Source organism: Ranitomeya imitator, chromosome 2 (assembly GCF_032444005.1).
Source record: "Ranitomeya imitator isolate aRanImi1 chromosome 2, aRanImi1.pri, whole genome shotgun sequence".
Lineage (NCBI taxonomy): Eukaryota > Metazoa > Chordata > Amphibia > Anura > Dendrobatidae > Ranitomeya > Ranitomeya imitator.
The window spans coordinates 339,349,197-339,374,734 of NC_091283.1; the positions used below are offsets into that span (position 1 = coordinate 339,349,197).

Consider the following 25,538-nt stretch of genomic DNA (forward strand, 5'->3'; position numbering starts at 1 on the left):
GTTTAAACCCATGCCTAGATTTCCGCAAACTTAGTCAGATCATGGTCCAGGATCCGTATCCACTCCCTCTCATCCTGGACCTCTTTAATCAGATTATAGGAGCAAAATGGTTTTCTAAATGGGATCTCAGGGGGCGTATAATCTCATTCATATTAAAGAGGGGGATGAGTGGAAAACAGCTTTCAATACGGGTCTATGCAGCTTTTCTGATTTCAGTATGACGGGAGACTCTCTAACAAACACCTTACTCTTGGAAGTCCCAGACACAGCCACACCTTTCCCAGAATCCCCTGGGGCTGAGCTAACCACTTGCTGTCAGCTGTAACCATTTTAACCCCTATAGTTGCTGGGTGATTCTAAATCAACAGTGCAGCTTCTATCTGTCACACTTTGTTGCGATGTAGTTAGTCTTTACCCCAGCATCTATATTGAGGTATCACTTGCAGGTCAACAGCAATTATTCAGCAGAAATGCAGACATTTTTAGGCATAGCCATAAATATCCTGCGCCAAAATAGTTATTTTTCTTTTAATGGCTCCTATTATCTATAAAAAAGGGCACCTCAATGGGGGCGGCATTATCCCCATTCATTGCAAACATATATATGTCATATTGGGAAGAGCAGTATATCTTCTCTGATTCCAACACCTGTTCCTCCCATCATGTGACCCCTGATTCCTCCCCTCCTGTGACCTCATCAAAGGTCCTGTGCGCACAGAACGGCCATATATGTGGTGCGTGGCTCTGCGGGTGGAGGTAGGTGCTGGAGAGTCCCCCATTATTCATTGCTTCCAACCGCTAAGCGGGACAGTCCCAATTTGGGGGAGCTGTCCCGGGTGTTCAGGGCAACGTCCCGACTCTCACTCTGTGCCTGTAAGTCGCCTCCTCTCCAGTTCACTGTGTTTAGTGCTCACTAGTTCCTTCTCTGACTCTGGGGGAAGGCCGCATCTCTGTGCTCTAATTAACTCATTCTTCACTTTTCTTCACGTCTGGACCCTGATGAATCAAACACACAACGTCTTGTACTGGTAAATAGAGATACATTTCTATATACCAGTGTATTCCTATGTACCTGCATTCTAGAGCTGAAATGAAAGAGATTTTTTTTCTTCCAATAAAATAACAAAGAATAGTTAGAATAATAACTTTTAATGCAGTAGTTTTTATCCACTTTGTGACCAAGCCAACATTTTTTCAAATTTAACATGTGAAATTACAGTATGTGGTAAAAACGATGAAATGTTTCCACATATTTCAGTGCATGAAATCCTGCAACGTTTAGGATATGTGTGAACACAGCCAAACAGACGTGTTTGGCACAATGGTCTTTAAAAAAATAAACTACAGCTCCTCTCACTCAAAAAGCTAGACCCCATATAGTGAGCCTTATGAAAAAATGAAAACGTTCTGGCTGCTACAACTATGAAGGAATTAACAAAAAATAAACCATAGGTCCCAACCAGCAGAACAGTCCCAGATTTGGGTCGTCCCGGGTAGTCTGCTGAATGTCCCTGACTGCCATCATGCCCCCATCTGACATCACCTCTAGCAAGGGTGGGAAAAAATAGTAAAGGGTCTGGCTATGGGTGCAGTTAAGGGCATGTCAAAAATATTGCTGTGGCGGCTATACATAGTTTGTCCATCTTTCTCTTTCGATTTCCAGCGGAAACCAATATGCAGTATATTAAATTGTATTATTCAGTATCTCCTTACTTTTTATTCATTTTTAACTTTTTTTGTGTTCCCAACTGAAGAAAGATAACTAATGTCTGTGTTATGAACGCAGGTGTCGCACATGGTTCATGGGCCCACTGTGCCGGGCTTAGCTAGGAGGGGTGTAGCGGGCTACCAGGTGTTCACTGGAGCTCCTGATGGTGGAGTCAGGCTTGGCTGCATGTAGCCACCAGGTACCACTCCTAGGCAGTCCATGGTACTGCAGCTGCTGACCCAAGGATCAGGTACGCAGACACGGATAGGACTAAATTCTGGATCCGCTACAGAAAGGTTACCAACACAGACTAATTCGGAGACTGTTTGTAGCAGTCCGGGTATACAGTGGACTTGGATATTCACACATTCAGACACACAGGTCTCAGATACTGATTCAGGGACTGGCCACTCACAGGACGGGGACAAGGCTCAGGCACTAGCCGCAGTAGGACCAAGGACAAGGTTCAGGAACTGGCCTCACCAGAATCAGGGACTTTGGATTAAGGACTGGTTGCACAAGGACCAGGGACTACGGGATCAGCACACTGGACACATCAGTACCAGGGGACCTCACAATTTCATTCAGAGACCCCCTCACTTACTAATAATTCACTGTAGTTCTGGACATTACCCATATTGGGGAGGGTGCCTTTTAAACAAGATGCCTCCCATCTATTGGCTGGGAACCATCTTGCAGGTGTACTCTTACACTGAATGCCTCCCAGCTATTGGCTGGAGGCATTTTACTATGTGCAAAAGCTTCCCCCTTAAGAACACTGGAGCGCGCACTGGGAGGTGCGGTGCTCACACACAGGCCGGGAAGCAGGACCACGCTGCGTGGCTGGGGCGGTGAATATGCCGGCATCCCTGCATGGAGGGAGAGGGAAAACCACGAAGAGGCGCTTGTAATGGTGTTACAGTCTGAACTCTACATTTTAGGATATTGTTCTCAACTAGCAGCACCAGCCCAGTAATTTGTTGTTTTTTTTCCATAGTTTTTTTTATGATTTTAAATAATCTCACCTCCTTTCCACTCAGGTTCCTGATAATTGGTATCTTTTACATTGACATCTACTACAAAATCTGCCTTGACCCTTCCAGGATGGATATGGACAGAGATAAGATAACAGAGAGGATATTACACCTCACCCTAGAGATTCTCTTCCGGCTTATTGGAGAGGTGAGAGATTCTGATGATGTGAAATTACATTGTAATCAGGGGTCTGGATGCAACGAGTTGAGATTACGAGGCGGAGACAGCCAGAGATTGATAAAATGCTATTTATATACAACAGTAACTTTTAAACAATTAGTGTTAGTAGCTATTAAATTTTACAGTAGAGGGAATAACAACAGGTTTGGAATAAATAAGAAAGTCTTTCACTAGTTAACGTTAGTGTCCTTTTCACAAAGGTTGTGTGCCCAGTCTTGGGATTCACCACGAGTTCTCACCCAAAGCTCTGGTTCCAGCAGAGGTCACCACGTTTTTTCACTTCCCCGCAAGTCCCTTCCTGAAATAGTGTATTAAAGCCCGTTGAGCCTCTAACGCACCACCTGGCCCTCTTCCAACCTGTACTCCTTATCCCAGCTGATCCCAGTACCATTGATGATCGCTAGAAGTGACGGCCCTGCTCACTCGCACCGTTCCTCCTCAATCGCAGGCATGCCTCTCCTGTCATAGTTTCCGCATGGGTCTTCCCGGCTTGACCATCGGTGGAAGTCTCTCAGGCTCAAGGCGGAGAGGACTTGGCGTTAGCTCTTGACAGGCATAGTCGGGCCTCAGACTTGACCAGCGCTGTGCGCAGCTTCTGGCTCTGATGAGTCTAAGGCATTTTTGGGGTTATCTTCTGGGGAATCCAGACCTTGCCAGACAGTGACCAACATCTGGGTGGCATAGACTCCCCGCTGAGGCCTGCCATGCTGGTCTCAGCGGTGTCTCTGGAGCATGTCTGCCCTGATCCCTTCCTTGGTGCCAAATATCCTCGTGGATGGGCTCACAAGGCTTTTATGCCAGGGAAGTCTTTCCTGTAGGTCACCTGATCCAGTCAAGCACACAAGGTCACTCCCCCTGCAAACCTTCCAGCATACTTTGGTTCCACTTGATTTTGGCTGGGCATCAGATGGCAGCCTCTCCTCATCAATGTCACCTCATGCAAGAGTTCTCCAGATATGTCATGGCTTCTTTTTATAACATAATTATTATCTATAGGTATAACAGATGGACTGAACTGGAGAGGTGAGGACTCTGGAAATGTCTGTAGTGAGATTTATTAATGTGTCTCTCCATAAACAGGATTACATAGTAGTGAAGAAGACCTCTAGTGAGCGCTGTGAGGACCCTGTGTCTGAGGGATGGGGAAGACCCCTGAGCCCAATCAAGGGGCCTCCACCTCACCCCCTGATACATGATAACATCAATGACCAGAAAATCCTAGAACTCACCTACAAGATGATTAAGCTGCTGACCGGAGAGGTGACACTGCTGGGAATGCTGGGACATTATACAGTAACGCTATGAAGGGATCGAGGGATGACGGTATCATTGTATGTGTCAGGTTCCTATAAGGTCTCAGGATGTCTCCGTCTATTTCTCCATGGAGGAGTGGGAGTATTTAGAAGGACACAAAGATCTGTACAAGGATGTCATGATGGAGGTTCCCCAGCCCCTCACATCACCAGGTAATAGACAGGACTAAATACACACGGCCTATAATTACTGTATGTAAAAGAATGAATTCAGTCCCTGTATGTGTTTCCTCCAGATCTATCCAGTAAGAGGACAACATCAGAGAGATGTCTCCTTCCTCTTCTTCCACAGGACTGTAAACAAGAAGATCACAATGTTCCTCTGGATCATCAGGTAGATGGAGAGAAGGTGTCATGAGATCTCCTCTATGATGTGTAGACAACTGTGAAGGTCTTGTGCTTAGTCTTGTTTTATCCACCAGTATTCTATTATTATTATTATTTATTGTTATAGCGCCATTTATTCCATGGCGCTTTACATGTGAGGAGGGGTATACGTAATAAAAACAAGTACAATAATCTTAAACAATACAAGTCACAACTGGTACAGGAGGAGAGAGGACCCTGCCCGCGAGGGCTCACAATCTACAAGGAATGGGTGAGAATACAGTAGGTGAGGATAGAGCTGGTCATGCAGCGGTTTGGTCGATCGGTGGTTACTGCAGGTTGTAGGCTTGTCGGAAGAGGTGGGTCTTCAGGTTCTTTAGGTTCTTTCTATGTTTTATACTTATGTAATAAGAACAGTGGAGATGGCAGGATTAGAGCTGATCATAGATGTGACTTCTCCATCTGTCTGTGACTTTTACAATATTTGTTTCAGGGTGAAGATTTGACCCATATTAATACTACAGAGACATATGTGAGGGTTGATGAGCGGTGTAAAGAGGAGATTCCTACATATGACTACCCAGGTGAGTAGTAACCACTAAATGCAAAGTCACAGATTCTACTGTAATTATATGTTGAATTTCTAGTGTCCGTACCGCTCCTGGAAGGACAGTCAAGGGAGAAGACAAACCATTTTGAGGTCAACAAGAAATATGTAGGCAGATCAGGGTCTGGTAATAATCTACTCAAAACCGGGTAACAACTTAGCTCTGGTAATAACAGATTGTCTAATTTGACACTTATACAGTGAACTAAGTGACCCTGTGAATTTAGTAAAGCATCTCCACCAGCACAACCATGGACTATGTTGCGAAGGCTGGTTAGAAAAGTGTCATTGCAGGAGCATGCCAGTACAAGAATATCACAGAGTAGTCATGGTGAGACATGCGTGAAAGCATGCGTAGTTCTGCTATGTACAAAGGTGTTTCTCTATACATTCTGTATACAGTTGATTACTGATACCCTACTTTATGTGATGTGTAGTATGAGATCCCTTGGAAAGAATAAACACGTAGCTTCATGCAGAAATGAGCAAATGTTTTTGAAATGACTATACTGCTAATAATGAAGTTCATTTTCTCTCCTCTGCAATCGGCTGCGTGCGGGCACCAGGCATCATAATAACACTGCAGATTTACCCCATATCTGCAGGTTAACATCATTATTGCTGGTGACAGGATCCCTATAACATAGCACAAAAATGTACCAATAAAAATGCTCACAACCCAGGCGTACAATGGGTTCAATAGCTAGTCCTGATATATGGTTACACATCCTTGTATGTGCTCCCCCATCCTGGTATTTGCTCCTCCATCTTGGCATATGCTCCCTCAGCCTGGTATTTGCTCTCCCATCCTAGTATATGCTCCCCATCCTGGTATTTGCTCCCCCAGCCTGGTATATGCTCCCCCATCCTGATATATGCTCCCCCAGCCTGGTATATGCTCCACCAGCTTGGTATATGATCCCCCAGCCTGGTATATGCTCCCCCATCCTGATATATGCTCCCCCGGCCTGGTATATGCTCCCCCAGCTTGGAATATGCTCCTCCAACCTGGTATATGCTCCCCCAACCTGGTATATGCTCCTCCAGCCTGATAATTGCTCCCCCAGCCTGGTATATGCTCCCCCAGCTTGATATATGCTCCCCCAGCCTGGTATATGCTCCTCCAACCTGGTAAATGCTCCTCCAGTCTGGTGTATGCTCTCCAGCCTGGTATATGATCCTCCAGTCTGGTATATGCTCGCCCAGCCTGGTATATGCTCCCCCAGCCTGATATATGCTCCCCCGGCCTGGTATATGCTCCCCCAGCTTGGTATATGCTCCTCCAACCTGGTATATGCTCCCCCAACCTGGTATATGCTCCTCCAGCCTGATAATTGCTCCCCCAGCCTGGTATATGCTCCCCCAGCTTGATATATGCTCCCCCAGCCTGGTATATGCTACTCCAACCTGGTATATGCTCCTCCAGTCTGGTGTATGCTCCCCAGCCTGGTATATGCTCCTCCGGTATGGTATATGCTCCTAAAGTCTGGTATATGCTCCCCAGCCTGGTATACAGTATGCTCCCCTAGCCCCGTATATGCTTACCCATTCTGTAATATGCTCCCCCATCCTGTAATATGCTCCCCCAGCTTGTAATATGCCCCCCCAGTCTGGTATATGCTCCCCTACCCTATCCTGTTATATGCTCCACCAGCCTGGTATATGCTCTTCTATGCTCCCTTAGCCTGGTATATGCTCCCCCAGCCTGGTATATGCTCCCCCAGCCTGGTATATGCTCCCCCATCTTGGTATATGCTCCCCCAGCCTGGTATACAGTATGCTCCCCTAGCCCCGTATATGATTACCCATCCTGTAATATGCTCCCCCATCCTGTAATATGCTCCCCATCCTGTAATATGCTCCCGCAACCTGTAATATGCGCCCCCATCCTGGAATATGCGCCCCAGTCTGGTATATGCATGGTATATGATCCTCCAGTCTGGTATATGCTCCTCCATCCTGGTATATGCTCCTCCTTCCTGGTGTATGCTCCCCCATCCTGGTATATGCTCCCCCAACCTGGCATCTGCTCCCCTATCCTGGTATATGCTCCCCCAACCTGGGATATGCTCCTCCAGCCTGGTATATGTTTCCTTAGCCTTGTATATGTTTCCTTAGCCTGGTATATGCTCCTCTAGCCTCGTATATGCTCCCCCAGCCTGGTATATACTCCTCCAGCCTGGTATATGCTCCCCCAGCCTGGTATATGCTCCCCCATCTTGATATATGCTCCCCCAGCCTGGTATACAGTATGCTCCCCTAGCCACGTATATGATTACCCATTCTGTAATATGCTCCCCCATCCTGTAATATGCTCCCCCATCCTGTAATATGCTCCCCCAGCCTGTAATATGCGCCCCAGTCTGGTATATGCTCCTCCAGCCTGGTATATGCTCCTCCAGCCTGGTATATGCTCCCCCAGCCTGGTATATGCTCCTCCAGCCTGGTATATGCTCCCCCAGCCTGGTATATGCACCCTTAGCCTGGAATATGCTCCCCCATCTTGGTATATGCTCCCCCAGCCTTGTATATGATCCCCCAGCCTGGTATATTCTCCTCCAGTATGGTATATGCTCCTCCAGTCTGGTATATGCTCCCCCAGCCTGGTATACAGTATGCTCCCCTAGCCCCGTATATGTTCCCCCATCCTGTAATATGCTCCCCCAGCCTGTAATATGCCCCCCAGCCTGGTATATGCTCCCCTATCCTATCCTGGTATATGCTCCTTCAGCCTTGTATATGCTCCTCCAGCCTGGTATATGCTCCCTTAGCATGGTATATGCTCCCCCAGCCTGGTATATGCTCCTTCAGCCTGGTATATGATCCCCAAGCCTCGTATATGATCCCCCATCTTGGAATATGCTCCTTCAGCCTGGTATGAGATCCCCCAGCCTGGTATATGATCCCTCAGCCTGGTATATATACTCCTCCAGTATGGAATATGCTCCTCCAGCCTGGTATATGCTCCCCCAGCTTGGTATATGCTCCCCCAGCCTGGTATAGGATTCCCCAGCCTGGTATATACGCCTCCAGTATGGTATATGCTCCCCCATCCTGGTGTATACCCCCATCCTGATATATGCTGCCCCATCCTGGTATTTGCTCCCCCAGCCTGGTATATGCTCCCCCAGCCTGGTATATGCTCCCCCAACCTGGTATATGCTCCTTCAGCCTGGTATATGCTCCCCCAGCCTGGTATATGCTCCTCCAGCCTAGTATATGCTCCTGTTTACTCCAGCAGAAGCTAAGTTCCTCTTGCTATTTTCTTGTTTTCTGTTTTTTTCTGTCCAGCTTGCTATTGTGAATATTACCATGCTTGCTGGAAGCTCTGGGACGCAGAGGGGCACCTCCGCACCGTGAGTCGGTGCGGAAGGTTTTTTTTCCCTGCACCCTCTGCGTGGCTTTTTGTAGGTATTTGTGCTGACCGCAAAGTTATCTTCCCTACCCTCTGTCTGTACAGTAAGTCGGGCCTCTCTTTGCTAAATCTATTTCATCTCTGTGTTTGTAATTTCATCTTTACTCACAGTCAATATATGTGGGGGGCTGCCTTTTCCTTTGGGGAATTTCTCTGAGGCAAGGTAGGCTTTATTTTCCTATCTTTAGGGCTAGCTAGTTCTTAGGCTGTGAAGAGTTGCCTAGGGAGCGTTAGGAGCAATCCACGGCTATTTTTAGTGTGTGTGATAGGATTAGGGATTGCGGTCAGCAGAGTTCCCATTTCCCAGAGCTTGTCCTGTGTTTTTGTAGCTATCAGGTCTTTCCGGGTGCTCTTGACCATCAGGTCGATTTTTGTCCTAACCACCAGGTCATAACAGTACAGCTGGCCCAAAGTATTAATGCATCTCAATAGAGGGATAAGAGAAGTTCTGAGACCATTTTTTTTTTCTTTGCAGCGTGTTTTGTCTCTCTTTTCCCCTTTACCTCTGGGTGGTTCAGGACACAGGTGTAGACATGGACATTCAAGGTCTGTCCTCTTTGATGGATAATCTCACTATAAGTGTACAAAACATTCAAGATTTTGTGGTTCAGAATCCGATGTCAGAGCCTAGGATTCCAATTCCTGATTTGTTTTTTGGTGATAGATCTAAGTTCTTGAATTTCAAAAATAATTGTAAATTGTTTCTTGCCTTGAAACCTCACTCCTCAGGTGATCCTGTTCAACAAGTAAGGATCATTATTTCTTTGTTACGTGGCGACCCTCAAGACTGGGCATTTTCCCTTGTGCCAGGAGATCCGGCATTGCGTGATGTTGATGCGTTTTTCCTGGCGCTTGGATTGCTTTATGACGAACCTAATTCAGTAGATCAGGCAGAGAAAATCTTGCTGGCTCTGTGTCAGGGTCAGGATGAAGCGGAGATATATTGTCAGAAGTTTAGAAAGTGGTCTGTGCTCACTCAGTGGAATGAATGTGCCCTGGCAGCAATCTTCAGAAAGGGTCTCTCTGAAGCCCTTAAGGATGTCATGGTGGGATTTCCCATGCCTGCTGGTCTGAATGAGTCTATGTCTTTGGCCATTCAGATCGATCGACGCTTGCGTGAGCGTAAAGCTGTGCACCATTTGGCGGTACTATCTGAGCATGGGCCTGAGCCTATGCAATGTGATAGGACTTTGACCAGAGCTGAACGGCAAGAACACAGACGTCGGAATGGGCTGTGTTTTTACTGTGGTGATTCCACTCATGCTATCTCCGATTGTCCTAAGCGCACTAAGCGGTTCGCTAGGTCTGCCACCATTGGTACGGTACAGTCTAAATTTCTACTGTCCGTTACTCTGATTTGCTCTTTGTCATCCTACTCTGTTATGGCATTTGTGGATTCAGGCGCTGCCCTGAATTTGATGGACTTGGAGTATGCTAGGCGCTGTGGTTTTTTCTTGGAGCCCTTGCAGTATCCTATTCCATTGAGAGGAATTGATGCTACGCCTTTGGCCAAGAATAAGCCTCAGTACTGGACCCAATTGACCATGTGCATGGCTCCTGCACATCAGGAGGATATCCGCTTTTTGGTGTTGCATAATCTGCATGATGTGGTCGTTTTGGGGTCACCATGGCTACAGGTTCATAATCCAGTATTGGACTGGAAATCTATGTCTGTGTCCAGCTGGGGTTGCCAGGGGGTACATGGTGATGTTCCATTTTTGTCAATTTCGTCTTCCACTCCTTCTGAAGTTCCGGAGTTTTTGTCGGATTATCGGGATGTATTTGATGAGCCCAAAGCCAGTGCCCTACCTCCTCATAGGGATTGCGATTGTGCAATTAATTTGATTCCTGGTAGTAAATTTCCTAAGGGCCGTTTGTTCAATTTATCTGTGCCAGAACACGCCGCTATGCGGAGTTATATAAAGGAATCCTTGGAGAAAGGCCATATTCGCCCGTCGTCATCACCGTTAGGAGCAGGGTTCTTTTTTGTGGCCAAGAAGGATGGTTCTTTGAGACCTTGTATTGAGTACCGCCTTCTTAATAAAATAACAGTCAAATTTCAGTATCCTTTGCCGTTGCTGTCTGATTTGTTGGCTCGTATTAAAGGGGCTAGTTGGTTCACCAAGATAGACCTTCGAGGGGCGTATAATCTTGTGCATATTAAACAGGGCGATGAATGGAAAACAGCATTTAATACGCCCGAGGGCCATTTTGAGTACCTGGTTATGCCATTCGGGCTTTCCAATGCTCCATCAGTGTTTCAGTCCTTTATGCATGACATCTTCCGAGAGTACCTGGATAAATTCCTGATTGTGTATTTGGATGATATTTTGGTCTTTTCGGATGATTGGGAATCTCATGTAAAGCAGGTCAGAATGGTGTTCCAGGTCCTTCGTGCGAATTCCTTGTTTGTAAAGGGGTAAAAGTGTCTCTTTGGAGTTCAGAAGGTTTCATTTTTGGGGTTCATTTTTTCCCCTTCTACTATCGAGATGGACCCTGTTAAAGTCCAGGCCATTTACGATTGGACTCAGCCGACATCTGTGAAGAGTCTGCAGAAATTCCTGGGCTTTGCTAATTTTTATCGTCGCTTCATCGCTAATTTTTCCAGTGTTGCTAAACCGTTGACTGATTTGACCAAGAAGGGTGCTGATGTGGTCAATTGGTCTTCTGCGGCTGTGGAAGCTTTTCAGGAATTGAAGCGTCGTTTTTCTTCTGCCTCTGTGTTGTGCCAGCCAGATGTTTCGCTCCCGTTTCAGGTTGAGGTTGATGCTTCTGAGATAGGAGCAGGGGCTGTTTTGTCGCAAAGAAGTTCTGGTGGCTCGGTGATGAAGCCATGTGCTTTCTTTTCTAGAAAGTTTTCGCCTGCTGAGCGCAATTATGATGTTGGTAATCGAGAGTTGTTGGCCATGAAGTGGGCATTCGAGGAGTGGCGTCATTGGCTTGTGGGAGCCAAGCATCGCGTGGTGGTCTTGACAGATCACAAGAATTTGACTTATCTTGAGTCTGCCAAACGGTTGAATCCGAGACAGGCTCGATGGTCGCTATTTTTTTCCCATTTTGATTTTGTGGTTTCGTACCTTCCGGGCTCTAAGAATGTGAAGGCTGATGCCCTGTCAAGGAGTTTTGTGCCTGACTCTCCGGGTGTTCCTGAGCTGGCGGGTATTCTCAAAGAGGGGGTAATTTTGTCTGCCATCTCCCCTGATTTGTGGCGGGTGCTGCAAAAATTTCAGGCTGATAGACCTGACTGGTGCCCAGCAGAGAAACTGTTTGTCCCTGATAAATGGACTAGTAGAGTTATCTCTGAGATTCATTGTTCAGTGTTGGCTGGTCATCCTGGAATCTTTGGTACCAGAGATTTGGTGGCTAGATCCTTTTGGTGGCCGTCTTTGTCACGGGATGTGCGTTCTTTTGTGCAGTCCTGTGGGACTTGTGCTCTGGCTAAGCCCTGCTGTTCTCGTGCCAGTGGGTTGCTTTTGCCCTTGCCGGTCCCGAAGAGGCCCTGGACGCATATTTCTATGGATTTTATTTCGGATCTCCCTGTCTCTCAAAAGATGTCGGTCATTTGGGTGGTTTGTGATCGCTTTTCTAAGATGGTCCATTTGGCACCCTTATCTAAATTGCCTTCCTCCTCTGATTTGGTGCCATTGTTTTTCCTGCATGTGGTTCGTTTACATGGCATTCCGGAGAACATAGTTTCGGAGAGAGGTTCCCAGTTTGTTTCGAGGTTTTGGCGATCCTTTTGTGCTAGGATGGGCATTGATTTGTCTTTTTCCTCGGCTTTCCATCCTCAGACAAATGGCCAAACCGAATGAACTAATCAGACTTTGGAAACATATCTGAGATGCTTTGTTTCTGCTGATCAGGATGATTGGGTGTCCTTTTTGCCTTTGGCTGAGTTCGCTCTTAATAATTGGGCCAGCTCGGCTACTTTGGTTTCGCCGTTCTTCTGCAATTCTGGTTTCCACCCTCGTTTCTCTTCAGGGCAGGTTGAGTCTTCGGACTGTCCTGGTGTAGATACTGTGGTGGATAGGTTGCAGCAGATTTGGACTCATGTGGTGGACAATTTGACATTGTCCCAGGAGAAGGCTCAACGTTTCGCTAACCGCCGGCACTGTGTGGGTCCCCGACTTCGTGTTGGGTATTTGGTTTGGTTGTCGTCTCGTTATGTTTCTATGAAGGTTTCCTCTCCTAACTTTAAGCCTCGGTTCATTGTTCCGTATAAAATTTCTGAGGTTCTCAATCCTGTGTCATTTCGTTTGGCCCTTCCAGCTTCTTTTGCCATCCATAATGTGTTCCATAGGTCGTTGTTGCGGAGATACGTGTCGCATGTGGTTCCATCCGTTGATCCTCCTGCCCCGGTGTTGGTTGAGGGGGAGTTGGAGTATGTGGTGGAGAAGATTTTGGATTCTCGTATTTCGAGACGGAAACTCCAGTACCTGGTCAAGTGGAAGGGTTATGGTCAGGAAGATAATTCCTGGGTTTTTGCCTCTGATGTTCATGCTGCCGATCTCGGTTGTGCCTTTCATTTGGCTCATCCTGGTTGGCCTGGGGGCTCTGGTGAGGGTTCGGTGACCCCTCCTCAAGGGGGGGTACTGTTGTGAATTCTGTCGTCGAGCTCCCTCCTGTGGTCATGAATGGTACTTCAGCTGGTTCTGTCCATGGACTTCCTCTGGTGGCTGTGGGTGTTTCTGAGTTTCCTTCCACAGGTGACAAGCTTAATTCGTTAGCTGGCTACTCTATTTAACTCCACTTGGATCATTGCTAGATGCCAGCTGTCAATGTTGTACTATGGTATAGTTCGCTCCTGGATCGTTCTGGTTACCTGTTTACTCCAGCAGAAGCTAAGTTCCTCTTGCTATTTTCTTGCTTTCTGTTTTTTTCTGTCCAGCTTGCTATTGTGAATATTACCTTGCTTGCTGGAAGCTCTGGGACGCAGAGGGGCACCTCCGCACTGTGAGTCGGTGTGGAAGGTTTTTTTTCCCTGCACTCTCTGCGTGGCTTTTTGCAGGTTTTTGTGCTGACCGCAAAGTTATCTTTCCTATCCTCTGTCTGTACAGTAAGTCGGGCCTCTCTTTGCTAAATCTATTTCATCTCTGTGTTTGTAATTTCATCTTTCCTCACAGTCAATATATGTGGGGGGCTGCCTTTTCCTTTGGGGAATTTCTCTGAGGCAAGGTAGGCTTTATTTTCCTATCTTTAGGGCTAGCTAGTTCTTAGGCTGTGAAGAGTTGCCTAGGGAGCGTTAGGAGCAATCCACGGCTATTTTTAGTGTGTGTGATAGGATTAGGGATTGCGGTCAGCAGAGTTCCCATTTCCCAGAGCTTGTCCTGTGTTTTTGTAGCTATCAGGTCTTTCCGGGTGCTCTTGACCATCAGGTCGATTTTTGTCCTAACCACCAGGTCATAACAGCCCCCATCCTGGTGTATACCCCGATCCTGATATATGCTGCCCCGTCCTGGTATTTGCTCCCCCAGCCTGGTATATGCTCCCCCAGCCTGGTATATGCTCCCCCAGCCTGGTATATGCTCCCCAGCCTGGTATATGCTCCTTCAGCCTGGTATATGCTCCCTCAGCCTGGTATATGCTCTTCCAGCCTGGTATATGCTCCCCAGCCTGGTATATGCTCCTCCAGCCTGGTATATGCTCTTTTAGCCTGGTATATGCTCCCCCATCTTGGTATATGCTCCCCCAGCCTTGTATATGATCCCTCAGCCTGGTATATACTCATCCAGTATGGTATATGCTCCTCCAGTCTGGTATATGCTCCTGAAGCCTGGTATATGCTCCTTCAGCCTGGTATATGCTCCCCCAACTTGTTATATGCTTCCCCAGCCTGGTATACAGTATGCTCCCCTAGCCCCGTATATGCTCCCCCATCCTGTAATATGGTCCCCTATCCTGTAATATGCTCCCCCAGCCTGTAATATGCCCCCCAGCCTGGCATATGCTTCCCTATCCTATCCTGGTATATGCTCCTTCAGCCTGGTATATGGTCCTCCAGCCTGGTATATGCTCCTCTAGCGTGGTATATGCTCCTCCAGCCTGGTATATGCTCCCCCAGCCTGGTATATGCTCCCTTAGTCTGGTATATGCTCCCTTAGCCTGGTATATGCTCCCCCAGCCTGGTATATGCTCCTTCAGCCTGGTATATGATCCCCCAGCCTGGTATATGATCCTCCAGTCTGGTATATGCTCCTCCATCCTGGTATATGCTCCTCCATTCTGGTATATGCTCCCCCATCCTGGTATATGCTCCCCCAACCTGGTATATGCTCCTCCAGCCTGGTATATGTTTCCTTAGCCTTGTATATGTTTCCTTAGCCTGGTATATGCTCCTCTAGCCTCGTATATGCTCCCCCAGCCTGGTATATACTCCTCCAGCCTGGTATATGCTCCCCCAGCCTGGTATATGATCCTCCAGTCTGGTATATGCTCCTCCATCCTGGTATATGCTCCTCCATCCTGGTATATGCTCCCCCATCCTGGTATATGCTCCCCCAGCCTGGTATATGCTCCCCCAACCTGGTATATGCTCATCCAGCCTGGTACATGCTCCCCCAGCATGGTATATGATCCTCCAGCCTGGTATATGTTTCCTTAGCCTTGTATATGTTTCCTTAGCCTTGTATATGTTTCCTTAGCCTGGTATATGCTCCTTTAGCCTGGTATATGCTCCCCCAGCCTGGTATATACTCCTCCAGCCTGGTATATGCTCCCCCAGCATGGTATATGATCCTCCAGTCTGGTATATGCTCCTCCATCCTGGTATATGCTCCTCCAGCCTGATATCTGTTTCCTTAGCCTGGTATATGTTTCCTTAGCCTGGTATATGCTCCCCCAGCTTGGTATATGCTCCCCCAGCCTGGTATAAACTCCTCCAGCATAGTATATGCTCCTCCAGTCTGGTATATGCTCCTCCATCCTGGTATATGCTTCTTCATCCTTTTATATGCTCCCCCATCCTGTAATATGCCCCCCAGCCTGGTATATGCTCCCCTATCCTATCCTGGTATATGCTCCTCCATCCTTTTATATGCTCACCCATCCTGCATGTGCTGCTGTTGTTCTATACATACATACAAAAAAAACAGTAAACCTTCCCCCCTTCCCCTGCTACATGTTGTCTGAGTTAAATATTTACATTTTGTTGAAGACACTGTGTGCAAATTTTTCTTCAATAAAATAGTGCCGGATATCGCGCCATGTGCAGATGCTGACTCCAGCCCAACACTTCTCCTCCAGCCTCGCTGGAGCTTGCGCTATGTCCTCACATACTTGGTCAGCGACTACGCATACCGCAATCTCTGGTGCCAAACTCCGCCTCCATCCTCGTCCTCCTCCCTGTCACCTCTATTAATGCTGGATGCATCCTTCTGACTCCAGCTACACTGCGCAGGCGCGGTCTATGCCGGCTTTGGACAGAAGGACACATTCAATACTACATTATAGATGCAGTCATGGCCAAAAGCACATTTTGGCAAAGTGCCAACAATTTTGTCTGCTCTGCTTGTGATCAGCAGGAGCAGGGGACAATATTGAGAGTTTTATTCAGCTCCCGCTGTCTACATACAGCGGAAAATGAAGAATAAAATAAAAAATCACATTATAGTCACTTTAAGGGCTCATACTCATCTGTGAGGGAAATGGACGAGTCCAATCCGATAAAAAAATCATACCGCACTCTGATCATTGTTATTCTATGAGCATGCTTGTCCTTGTACTCGGACAACACTCATCAATGCAAGTCAATGGCTGCAAGAAAAAAAAACTATGCGAGTGCAGTCCTATTTTTACACACGCATGTCTTTTGAAAAGCCAGTAATTCATCTGCTGCGTACATTAAAATCACAGCGTGACCCAACAGAATAGAATATCTATATATATACTGTAATTGTCTAAGGGTCTGTTTGTCTGTAACCAAAATCCCGCGTCACTGATTGGTCGTGTCCAGCCGGCCTCGACCAATCAGCATTCATAAATAAACTACATGCATATACTAGAACGAGAATAACATGAAGGACAGTCTGTGAGGGAGAGAATAACATGGAGGACAGTCTGTGAGGGAGAGAATAACATGGAGGAAAGTCTGTGAGGGGGAGAATAACATGGAGGACAGTGTGTGAGGGAGAGAATGACATGCAGGACAGTCTGAGGGAGAGAAAAACATGGAGGACAGTGTGTGAGGGAGAGAATAGCATGAAGGACAGTGTGTGAGGGAAAGAATAACATGGAGAACAGTGTGAGAGGGAGAAAATAACATGGAGGACAGTCTGTGAGGGAGAGAATAACATGGAGGACAGTCTGTGAGGGAGAGAATAACATGGAGGACAGTGTGTAAGGGAGAGAATAATTTTTTTTCCCAATAACAGCATTTTTGAGGGCATGGGTAATGTTGTGGGACACGTGCTGGTGTAATGCCGGTATGGCACACCGGGAGGTATAGTGGTGGCTGGGGACCAAGTACCTTGGGACGGCCGCCACCAACAGGTTGCGGAAAGCTTTTGTCTCCATGAGCCTAAAAGGCAACATTTCGAGCGCAAACAGACAAGAAATGTGTGAATTTAGTACTGTGGCCTGTGGGTCGTTGGATGCATATTTCCGCTTGCGTTCCAATGACTGGGATATGGACAACTGAAGGCTGCGCTGGGACAAGGACGTGGACATGCTTGATGATAGTGCTAGTTGACTGTGGGCAATGACAGGTGCAGGGCACGAGGCATCTTTGCATGCACCATGGACAGGGGATTGGCTTGCATGCACAACAGTGGAAAAAGCAGTGGTGTCACCCGCAGACACTGTTCCTGGAGCCTGGTGTTCAGCCCACAAAGCCGGGTGCTTTGCTGCCATGTGCCTGATCATGTTGGTGATCATGTTGGTGGTGGTCAGGCAGATAGTTTTGCTACCCCTGCTGATGCGGGCATGGCAGGTGGTGCAAATGGCCTGTTTGGGGTTATCGGCAGAGTCTTTAAAAAACAACCAGAGAGAATTTGAGTCCAAGAAGAGGTTTTTACATGTACCCATTCAGATGGAGACGTTTATTCTCAGTGAGGTAGGTCAAACGTAGGACCTCGTATAAGAGAGATGCCTTAACGTGGCTACGAGGTACACATAAAATTGGCCATTTTTGTGCGCTAAAAGCTCTCATTTTTCATATTTCTAGTGCAGTAATGCAGTTCAAATTTCGTTTTTTCAAGTTTGCATGTTTTGGCGCTGCAGTGTGCTGCCCTATTTATTTAACTATATACGAGTTGACGACTCTGGGTTCAGCACCTGTTCACACTCAGTCTATGTTTGGATGTGCAGGTCAGGTTTTTGAAATGTATTCTCTAGCCTTCTGATCGTGCACTCCCCGCCTCCTAGCTTCAGGTGTTTTAATTATAGTAGGTCCAATACCCCTCCACATAGAGAGAGAATTTGAGTCCAAGAAGAGGTTTTTACATGTACCCATTCAGATGGAGACGTTTATTCTCAGTGAGGTAGGTCAAACGTAGGACCTCGTATAAGAGAGATGCCTTAACGTGGCTACGAGGTACACATAAAATTGGCCATTTTTGTGCGCTAAAAGCTCTCATTTTTCATATTTCTAGTGCAGTAATGCAGTTCAAATTTCGTTTTTTCAAGTTTGCATGTTTTGGCGCTGCAGTGTGCTGCCCTATTTATTTAACTATATACGAGTTGGCGACTCTGGGTTCAGCACCTGTTCACACTCAGTCTATGTTTGGATGTGCAGGTCAGGTTTTTGAAATGTATTCTCTAGCCTTCTGATCGTGCACTCCCCGCCTCCTAGCTTCAGGTGTTTTAATTATAGTAGGTCCAATACCCCTCCACATAGAGAGAGAATTTGAGTCCAAGAAGAGGTTTTTACATGTACCCATTCAGATGGAGACGTTTATTCTCAGTGAGGTAGGTCAAACGTAGGACCTCGTATAAGAGAGATGCCTTAACGTGGCTACGAGGTACACATAAAATTGGCCATTTTTGTGCGCTAAAAGCTCTCATTTTTCATATTTCTAGTGCAGTAATGCAGTTCAAATTTCGTTTTTTCAAGTTTGCATGTTTTGGCGCTGCAGTGTGCTGCCCTATTTATTTAACTATATACGAGTTGGCGACTCTGGGTTCAGCACCTGTTCACACTCAGTCTATGTTTGGATGTGCAGGTCAGGTTTTTGAAATGTATTCTCTAGCCTTCTGATCGTGCACTCCCCGCCTCCTAGCTTCAGGTGTTTTAATTATAGTAGGTCCAATACCCCTCCACATAGAGAGAGAATTTGAGTCCAAGAAGAGGTTTTTACATGTACCCATTCAGATGGAGACGTTTATTCTCAGTGAGGTAGGTCAAACGTAGGACCTCGTATAAGAGAGATGCCTTAACGTGGCTACGAGGTACACATAAAATTGGCCATTTTTGTGCGCTAAAAGCTCTCATTTTTCATATTTCTAGTGCAGTAATGCAGTTCAAATTTCGTTTTTTCAAGTTTGCATGTTTTGGCGCTGCAGTGTGCTGCCCTATTTATTTAACTATATACGAGTTGGCGACTCTGGGTTCAGCACCTGTTCACACTCAGTCTATGTTTGGATGTGCAGGTCAGGTTTTTGAAATGTATTCTCTAGCCTTCTGATCGTGCACTCCCCGCCTCCTAGCTTCAGGTGTTTTAATTATAGTAGGTCCAATACCCCTCCACATAGAGAGAGAATTTGAGTCCAAGAAGAGGTTTTTACATGTACCCATTCAGATGGAGACGTTTATTCTCAGTGAGGTAGGTCAAACGTAGGACCTCGTATAAGAGAGATGCCTTAACGTGGCTACGAGGTACACATAAAATTGGCCATTTTTGTGCGCTAAAAGCTCTCATTTTTCATATTTCTAGTGCAGTAATGCAGTTCAAATTTCGTTTTTTCAAGTTTGCATGTTTTGGCGCTGCAGTGTGCTGCCCTATTTATTTAACTATATACGAGTTGGCGACTCTGGGTTCAGCACCTGTTCACACTCAGTCTATGTTTGGATGTGCAGGTCAGGTTTTTGAAATGTATTCTCTAGCCTTCTGATCGTGCACTCCCCGCCTCCTAGCTTCAGGTGTTTTAATTATAGTAGGTCCAATACCCCTCCACATAGAGAGAGAATTTGAGTCCAAGAAGAGCTTTTTACATGTACCCATTCAGATGGAGACGTTTATTCTCAGTGAGGTAGGTCAAACGTAGGACCTCGTATAAGAGAGATGCCTTAACGTGGCTACGAGGTACACATAAAATTGGCCATTTTTGTGCGCTAAAAGCTCTCATTTTTCATATTTCTAGTGCAGTAATGCAGTTCAAATTTCGTTTTTTCAAGTTTGCATGTTTTGGCGCTGCAGTGTGCTGCCCTATTTATTTAACTATATACGAGTTGGCGACTCTGGGTTCAGCACCTGTTCACACTCAGTCTATGTTTGGATGTGCAGGTCAGGTTTTTGAAATGTATTCTCTAGCCTTCTGATCGTGCACTCCCCGCCTCCTAGCTTCAGGTGTTTTAATTATAGTAGGTCCAATACCCCTCCACATAGAGAGAGAATTTGAGTCCAAGAAGAGGTTTTTACATGTACCCATTCAGATGGAGACGTTTATTCTCAGTGAGGTAGGTCAAACGTAGGACCTCGTATAAGAGAGATGCCTTAACGTGGCTACGAGGTACACATAAAATTGGCCATTTTTGTGCGCTAAAAGCTCTCATTTTTCATATTTCTAGTGCAGTAATGCAGTTCAAATTTCGTTTTTTCAAGTTTGCATGTTTTGGCGCTGCAGTGTGCTGCCCTATTTATTTAACTATATACGAGTTGGCGACTCTGGGTTCAGCACCTGTTCACACTCAGTCTATGTTTGGATGTGCAGGTCAGGTTTTTGAAATGTATTCTCTAGCCTTCTGATCGTGCACTCCCCGCCTCCTAGCTTCAGGTGTTTTAATTATAGTAGGTCCAATACCCCTCCACATAGAGAGAGAATTTGAGTCCAAGAAGAGCTTTTTACATGTACCCATTCAGATGGAGACGTTTATTCTCAGTGAGGTAGGTCAAACGTAGGACCTCGTATAAGAGAGATGCCTTAACGTGGCTACGAGGTACACATAAAATTGGCCATTTTTGTGCGCTAAAAGCTCTCATTTTTCATATTTCTAGTGCAGTAATGCAGTTCAAATTTCGTTTTTTCAAGTTTGCATGTTTTGGCGCTGCAGTGTGCTGCCCTATTTATTTAACTATATACGAGTTGGCGACTCTGGGTTCAGCACCTGTTCACACTCAGTCTATGTTTGGATGTGCAGGTCAGGTTTTTGAAATGTATTCTCTAGCCTTCTGATCGTGCACTCCCCGCCTCCTAGCTTCAGGTGTTTTAATTATAGTAGGTCCAATACCCCTCCACATAGAGAGAGAATTTGAGTCCAAGAAGAGGTTTTTACATGTACCCATTCAGATGGAGACGTTTATTCTCAGTGAGGTAGGTCAAACGTAGGACCTCGTATAAGAGAGATGCCTTAACGTGGCTACGAGGTACACATAAAATTGGCCATTTTTGTGCGCTAAAAGCTCTCATTTTTCATATTTCTAGTGCAGTAATGCAGTTCAAATTTCGTTTTTTCAAGTTTGCATGTTTTGGCGCTGCAGTGTGCTGCCCTATTTATTTAACTATATACGAGTTGGCGACTCTGGGTTCAGCACCTGTTCACACTCAGTCTATGTTTGGATGTGCAAGTCAGGTTTTTGAAATGTATTCTCTAGCCTTCTGATCGTGCACTCCCCGCCTCCTAGCTTCAGGTGTTTTAATTATAGTAGGTCCAATACCCCTCCACATAGAGAGAGAATTTGAGTCCAAGAAGAGGTTTTTACATGTACCCATTCAGATGGAGACGTTTATTCTCAGTGAGGTAGGTCAAACGTAGGACCTCGTATAAGAGAGATGCCTTAACGTGGCTACGAGGTACACATAAAATTGGCCATTTTTGTGCGCTAAAAGCTCTCATTTTTCATATTTCTAGTGCAGTAATGCAGTTCAAATTTCGTTTTTTCAAGTTTGCATGTTTTGGCGCTGCAGTGTGCTGCCCTATTTATTTAACTATATACGAGTTGGCGACTCTGGGTTCAGCACCTGTTCACACTCAGTCTATGTTTGGATGTGCAGGTCAGGTTTTTGAAATTTAAAAAACAACCAGACTCGGGATGACCTAACAGTTGGAATGGTAACTTCCATCATGTTTGTGTTACTGGGAATGGATGTACTTCTTCTTTCTGCGGCCACCACACTGCTTCCTTCCTGGTGCTATGCCTCCTTCCTCATGTGTACTGCTGTCCTCGCTCTGCATGTCCTCCTGCCAGGTTGGGTCAGTTACTATATCATTCACCACCTCATCTTCCACATCCACACCCTGGTCCTCCTCCTGACTTTCTGGCAATTGTGTCTCATCTTCGTCGACCTCTTGTGACACTTTCCCAACGTCGCCTTCGTGTAAACGTTGCTGCTCAAATATTTGGGCAGCGCTGCATGTGATTTCTTCTTGCCCTGCTTCAAGTGGACCCACCAAGAGTCCCGAATCTATAAATGGAAAAGTGAACAGCTCTTAGGAGTGTCCAAGTGTGGGATCAATTGTCTCTGGATACTCGGCATGGTGGGAGAAAGTAGGATCAGGGTGAGTCATATACGGTCCAGACTCACGGCTACTCAGACTTGACTGTGTGGAAGACATGGTGTTGGTGTTGTTGGCAAAGTGACTGGAAGCATTATCCGCTATCCAACCAACAACCTTTTGCAACTGCTCTGGGTTCAATAGTGGTGTGCTGCGGTCCCCTAGTAATTGGGACAGGAAGGTAGAGCGAGAAGATGTGGGTGTTTTTTGTGGCCCACTTTCAGCTTCCCACGTCCTCAGCCTCTGCATGTACCATCAGCATCACATCCACTTCCCCGTCCCTTGCCACGTGCCTTGCCCATTTTAAATGGACTACTACAATACAGTATTTTCCACGTTCACTACAAACTTATATGTGATCAGTGTGCATAAAAACCACAGTTTAAATTATCTGGACTGTAGGTAAAAAACAAAATAAAAAAAAAACTGTTGTTAATAACTAGGGTAAGACACAGCAAAACCAGTTCAAAGGAGCCCTCAAATGTCACAATGTTTAGCCCACAGAGGAGGCATTTGACAGAGATACCACACTGTTCAATATGTGGCCTGTACAGTTTTAATTTAAACAGAAAATTACTGTATAGAACTTGGGTAACAGACTGCAAAACAAGGTGAATGTAGGCCTGAAATGCCCACATTTGTAGTCCACAGATAGATCTGGATTTTGACACAGATACCACAATGCTCAATATGTGGCCTGTATTTTTGTATTTTTTAACCCCACAATACTGTATAGAACGAGGGTAACAGACAGCAAATACAGTGGAATAGAGGCCTGAAATGCCCAAATTTGTAGCCCACATATAGATCAGGCGTCTGATAGAGATACCACACTGTGCAATGTGTGGCCTGTATTCTTTAACCCAAAATACTGTATAGAACGAGGGTAACAGACAGCAAATACAGTGGAATGGAGGCCTGAAATTCCCAAATTTGTAGCCCACAGATAGATCAGGCGTCTTACATAGGTACCACACTGTTCAATATGTGAACAAGCAAAAATAAAATAAAGGGGCTCTGGATTGCTTTGGAATAAAATAATCAGATAATTAATAATTAGTCCTTAGAAGGACTGTTGGTTTAGCTGGATTTGTGTCAAATCTGATGGTATACCCACACTAACTGATATACCCCAAATCTGACCCTATCTCGGCAGCACCTCTCCCTACACTGTCTGAATCAGGAGCTGAATGTGACGAGCAGGGCGGCAACAGGTCTCTTTTAGACCTGATGACTCTGTGCAGCCACCCAATGACCGTAATGCCATAACCAAGATGGCTACGGCATTACAGTGTGTGGCAGACAATTCCTGTATGTTGATTGGCTCTGTAAAGCGCTCCAATTATGCAGGGCGGAGGCCCGAGCTCCCGCCGAGCAAACCCGGAAATGCTCGATGCTCGCCGAGTACAACGATGCTCTGGTGAGTAAAGAGCATTACCAAGTATGCTCGCTTATCACTGGTAGTAACCATGGATACTTAAGTTTATGCAATGCTCTGCAGATGGGGTGAGCAACATAGCGAGTCAGAAGAACTAGACTACATATTTCCTAATATTATTATTACACCTACTACACATTGGGATAGTTGATCAGAGCTGGGAATACCCCTTTAAGAATATTAAATGTTTATATGTTGTATATTTTTATCTGTTGCTATAGATTGTAATGTAATAAAGCTTATTTTTAATCCCCCCTTTTATTGCTTCAAACTTTTCTGTGTTTGTGTATTATGTTTGTCATACTTTAGAGGTTCGGTACCATGGGATTTGTGAACAGGTGGCTCACCACTGTCTTAGGTCATAGTTTCATTATACTTTGAATTGTATAGAATTATGTATAGAGAAATTATATAAAATATAAGGCACTGATTTTGAAAAATAATAAAATCAGTTTTATTCTTGGCAGATGACTGTGGTGTCAAACCAGATACGTATGAAAAGCTTGACATTATTCCAGCTATACCTCAAGCCCTTCAGAGCAAAAATCAATCATCAGAGCCTTTTCAATCAGTCACCCATTTGGATTCATCACAGACTGTTAAGCAAAATGATAGCAGCAAAAGTTATGTTAAACATCAAATAATTCCCACAGAGAATAAAACATTTTCCTGTTCAGAATGTGGGAAATATTTTAAACATAAATCTAACATGCTTTCACATGAGAGAATTCACACAGGAGAAAAGCCATTTTCATGTTCAGAATGTGGGAAATGTTTTACAGAGAAATCAAGTCTTCTCAATCATCAGAGAATTCACACAGGGGAGAAGCCTTTTTCATGTTCAGAATGTGGGAAATGTTTCATGGTTAAATCAACACTTGTTAGACATCAGCGAAGTCACACTGGAGAGAAGCTATATTCATGTCCAGAATGTGAGAAATGTTTCAACCAGAAATCAAATTTTCTTGTGCATCAGCGAAGTCACACAGGAGAAAAGCCATTTTCATGTTCAGTATGTGGGAAATGTTTCATTGCTAAAGCAACACTTCTTAGACATCAGCAAAGTCACACTGGAGAGAAGCCATTTTCATGTTCAGAATGTGGGAAATATTTTAAATATAAATTTAACTTGCTTACACATGAGAGAAGTCACACAGGAGAAAAGACATTTTCATGTTCAGAATGTGGAAAAAGTTTTAACCAGAAGTCAAAATTGCTTACACATTACAGAACTCACACAGGGGAGAAGCCTTTTTCATGTTCAGAATGTGGACAGTGTTTTACTAAGAAAGCAAATCTTCGGAACCATCAAAGAATTCACACAGGAGAGAAGCCATATTCATGTCCAGAATGTGGGAAACGTTTTATCCAGAGATCAGATCTTCTTAAACATCAAAGAACTCACACCGGAGAGAAGCCATATTCATGTCCAGAATGTGGGAAATGTTTTATCCAGGGACCAGATCTTATTATACATCAAAGAATTCACACAGGAGAGAAGCCTTTTTCATGTTCAGAATGTGGAAAATGTTTTACTAAGAAATCAAGTCTTCTTAACCATCAAAGAATTCACACAGGAGAGAAGCCATATTCATGCCCAGAATGTGGGAAATGTTTTATCCTGGGACAAGATCTTATTACACATCAAAGAATTCACACAGGAGAGAAGCCATATTCATGTCAAGAATGTGGGAAATGTTATACTACGAGTTCAAAACTTGCTGCACATCAGAGAACTCACACTGGGTAGAAACAACATTTTACGTTCAGAATGTGGGAAATGTTATTCCTGGGAATCATATCTTCTTCATCACCTAAAAACTCATGTAGAGTGTGGAGGAAATAAATAAACAATAAGTGAAATCAA

At 45.3% G+C, this 25,538-nt stretch overlaps 1 protein-coding gene across 2 annotated transcripts; it reads left to right on the plus strand.

Moving 5' to 3' along the window:
* Nucleotides 1-706: 706 nt before the first annotated feature.
* LOC138663654 (zinc finger protein ZFP2-like) lies at nucleotides 707-25,538 on the plus strand. 2 transcript variants are annotated; one of them, XM_069749934.1, is made up of 8 exons: nucleotides 707-756; nucleotides 2,749-2,890; nucleotides 4,004-4,183; nucleotides 4,266-4,389; nucleotides 4,473-4,570; nucleotides 4,691-4,834; nucleotides 5,057-5,147; nucleotides 24,139-25,538. In XM_069749934.1, exons 2-8 carry the CDS (start codon nucleotides 2,813-2,815, stop codon nucleotides 25,419-25,421), a joined length of 1,998 nt encoding a protein of 665 aa, XP_069606035.1. In that variant the 5' UTR covers nucleotides 707-756; nucleotides 2,749-2,812; the 3' UTR covers nucleotides 25,422-25,538. The 2 variants fall into 2 exon arrangements, with proteins under 2 accessions (XP_069606035.1, XP_069606036.1); XM_069749935.1 differs by lacking the exon at nucleotides 4,691-4,834.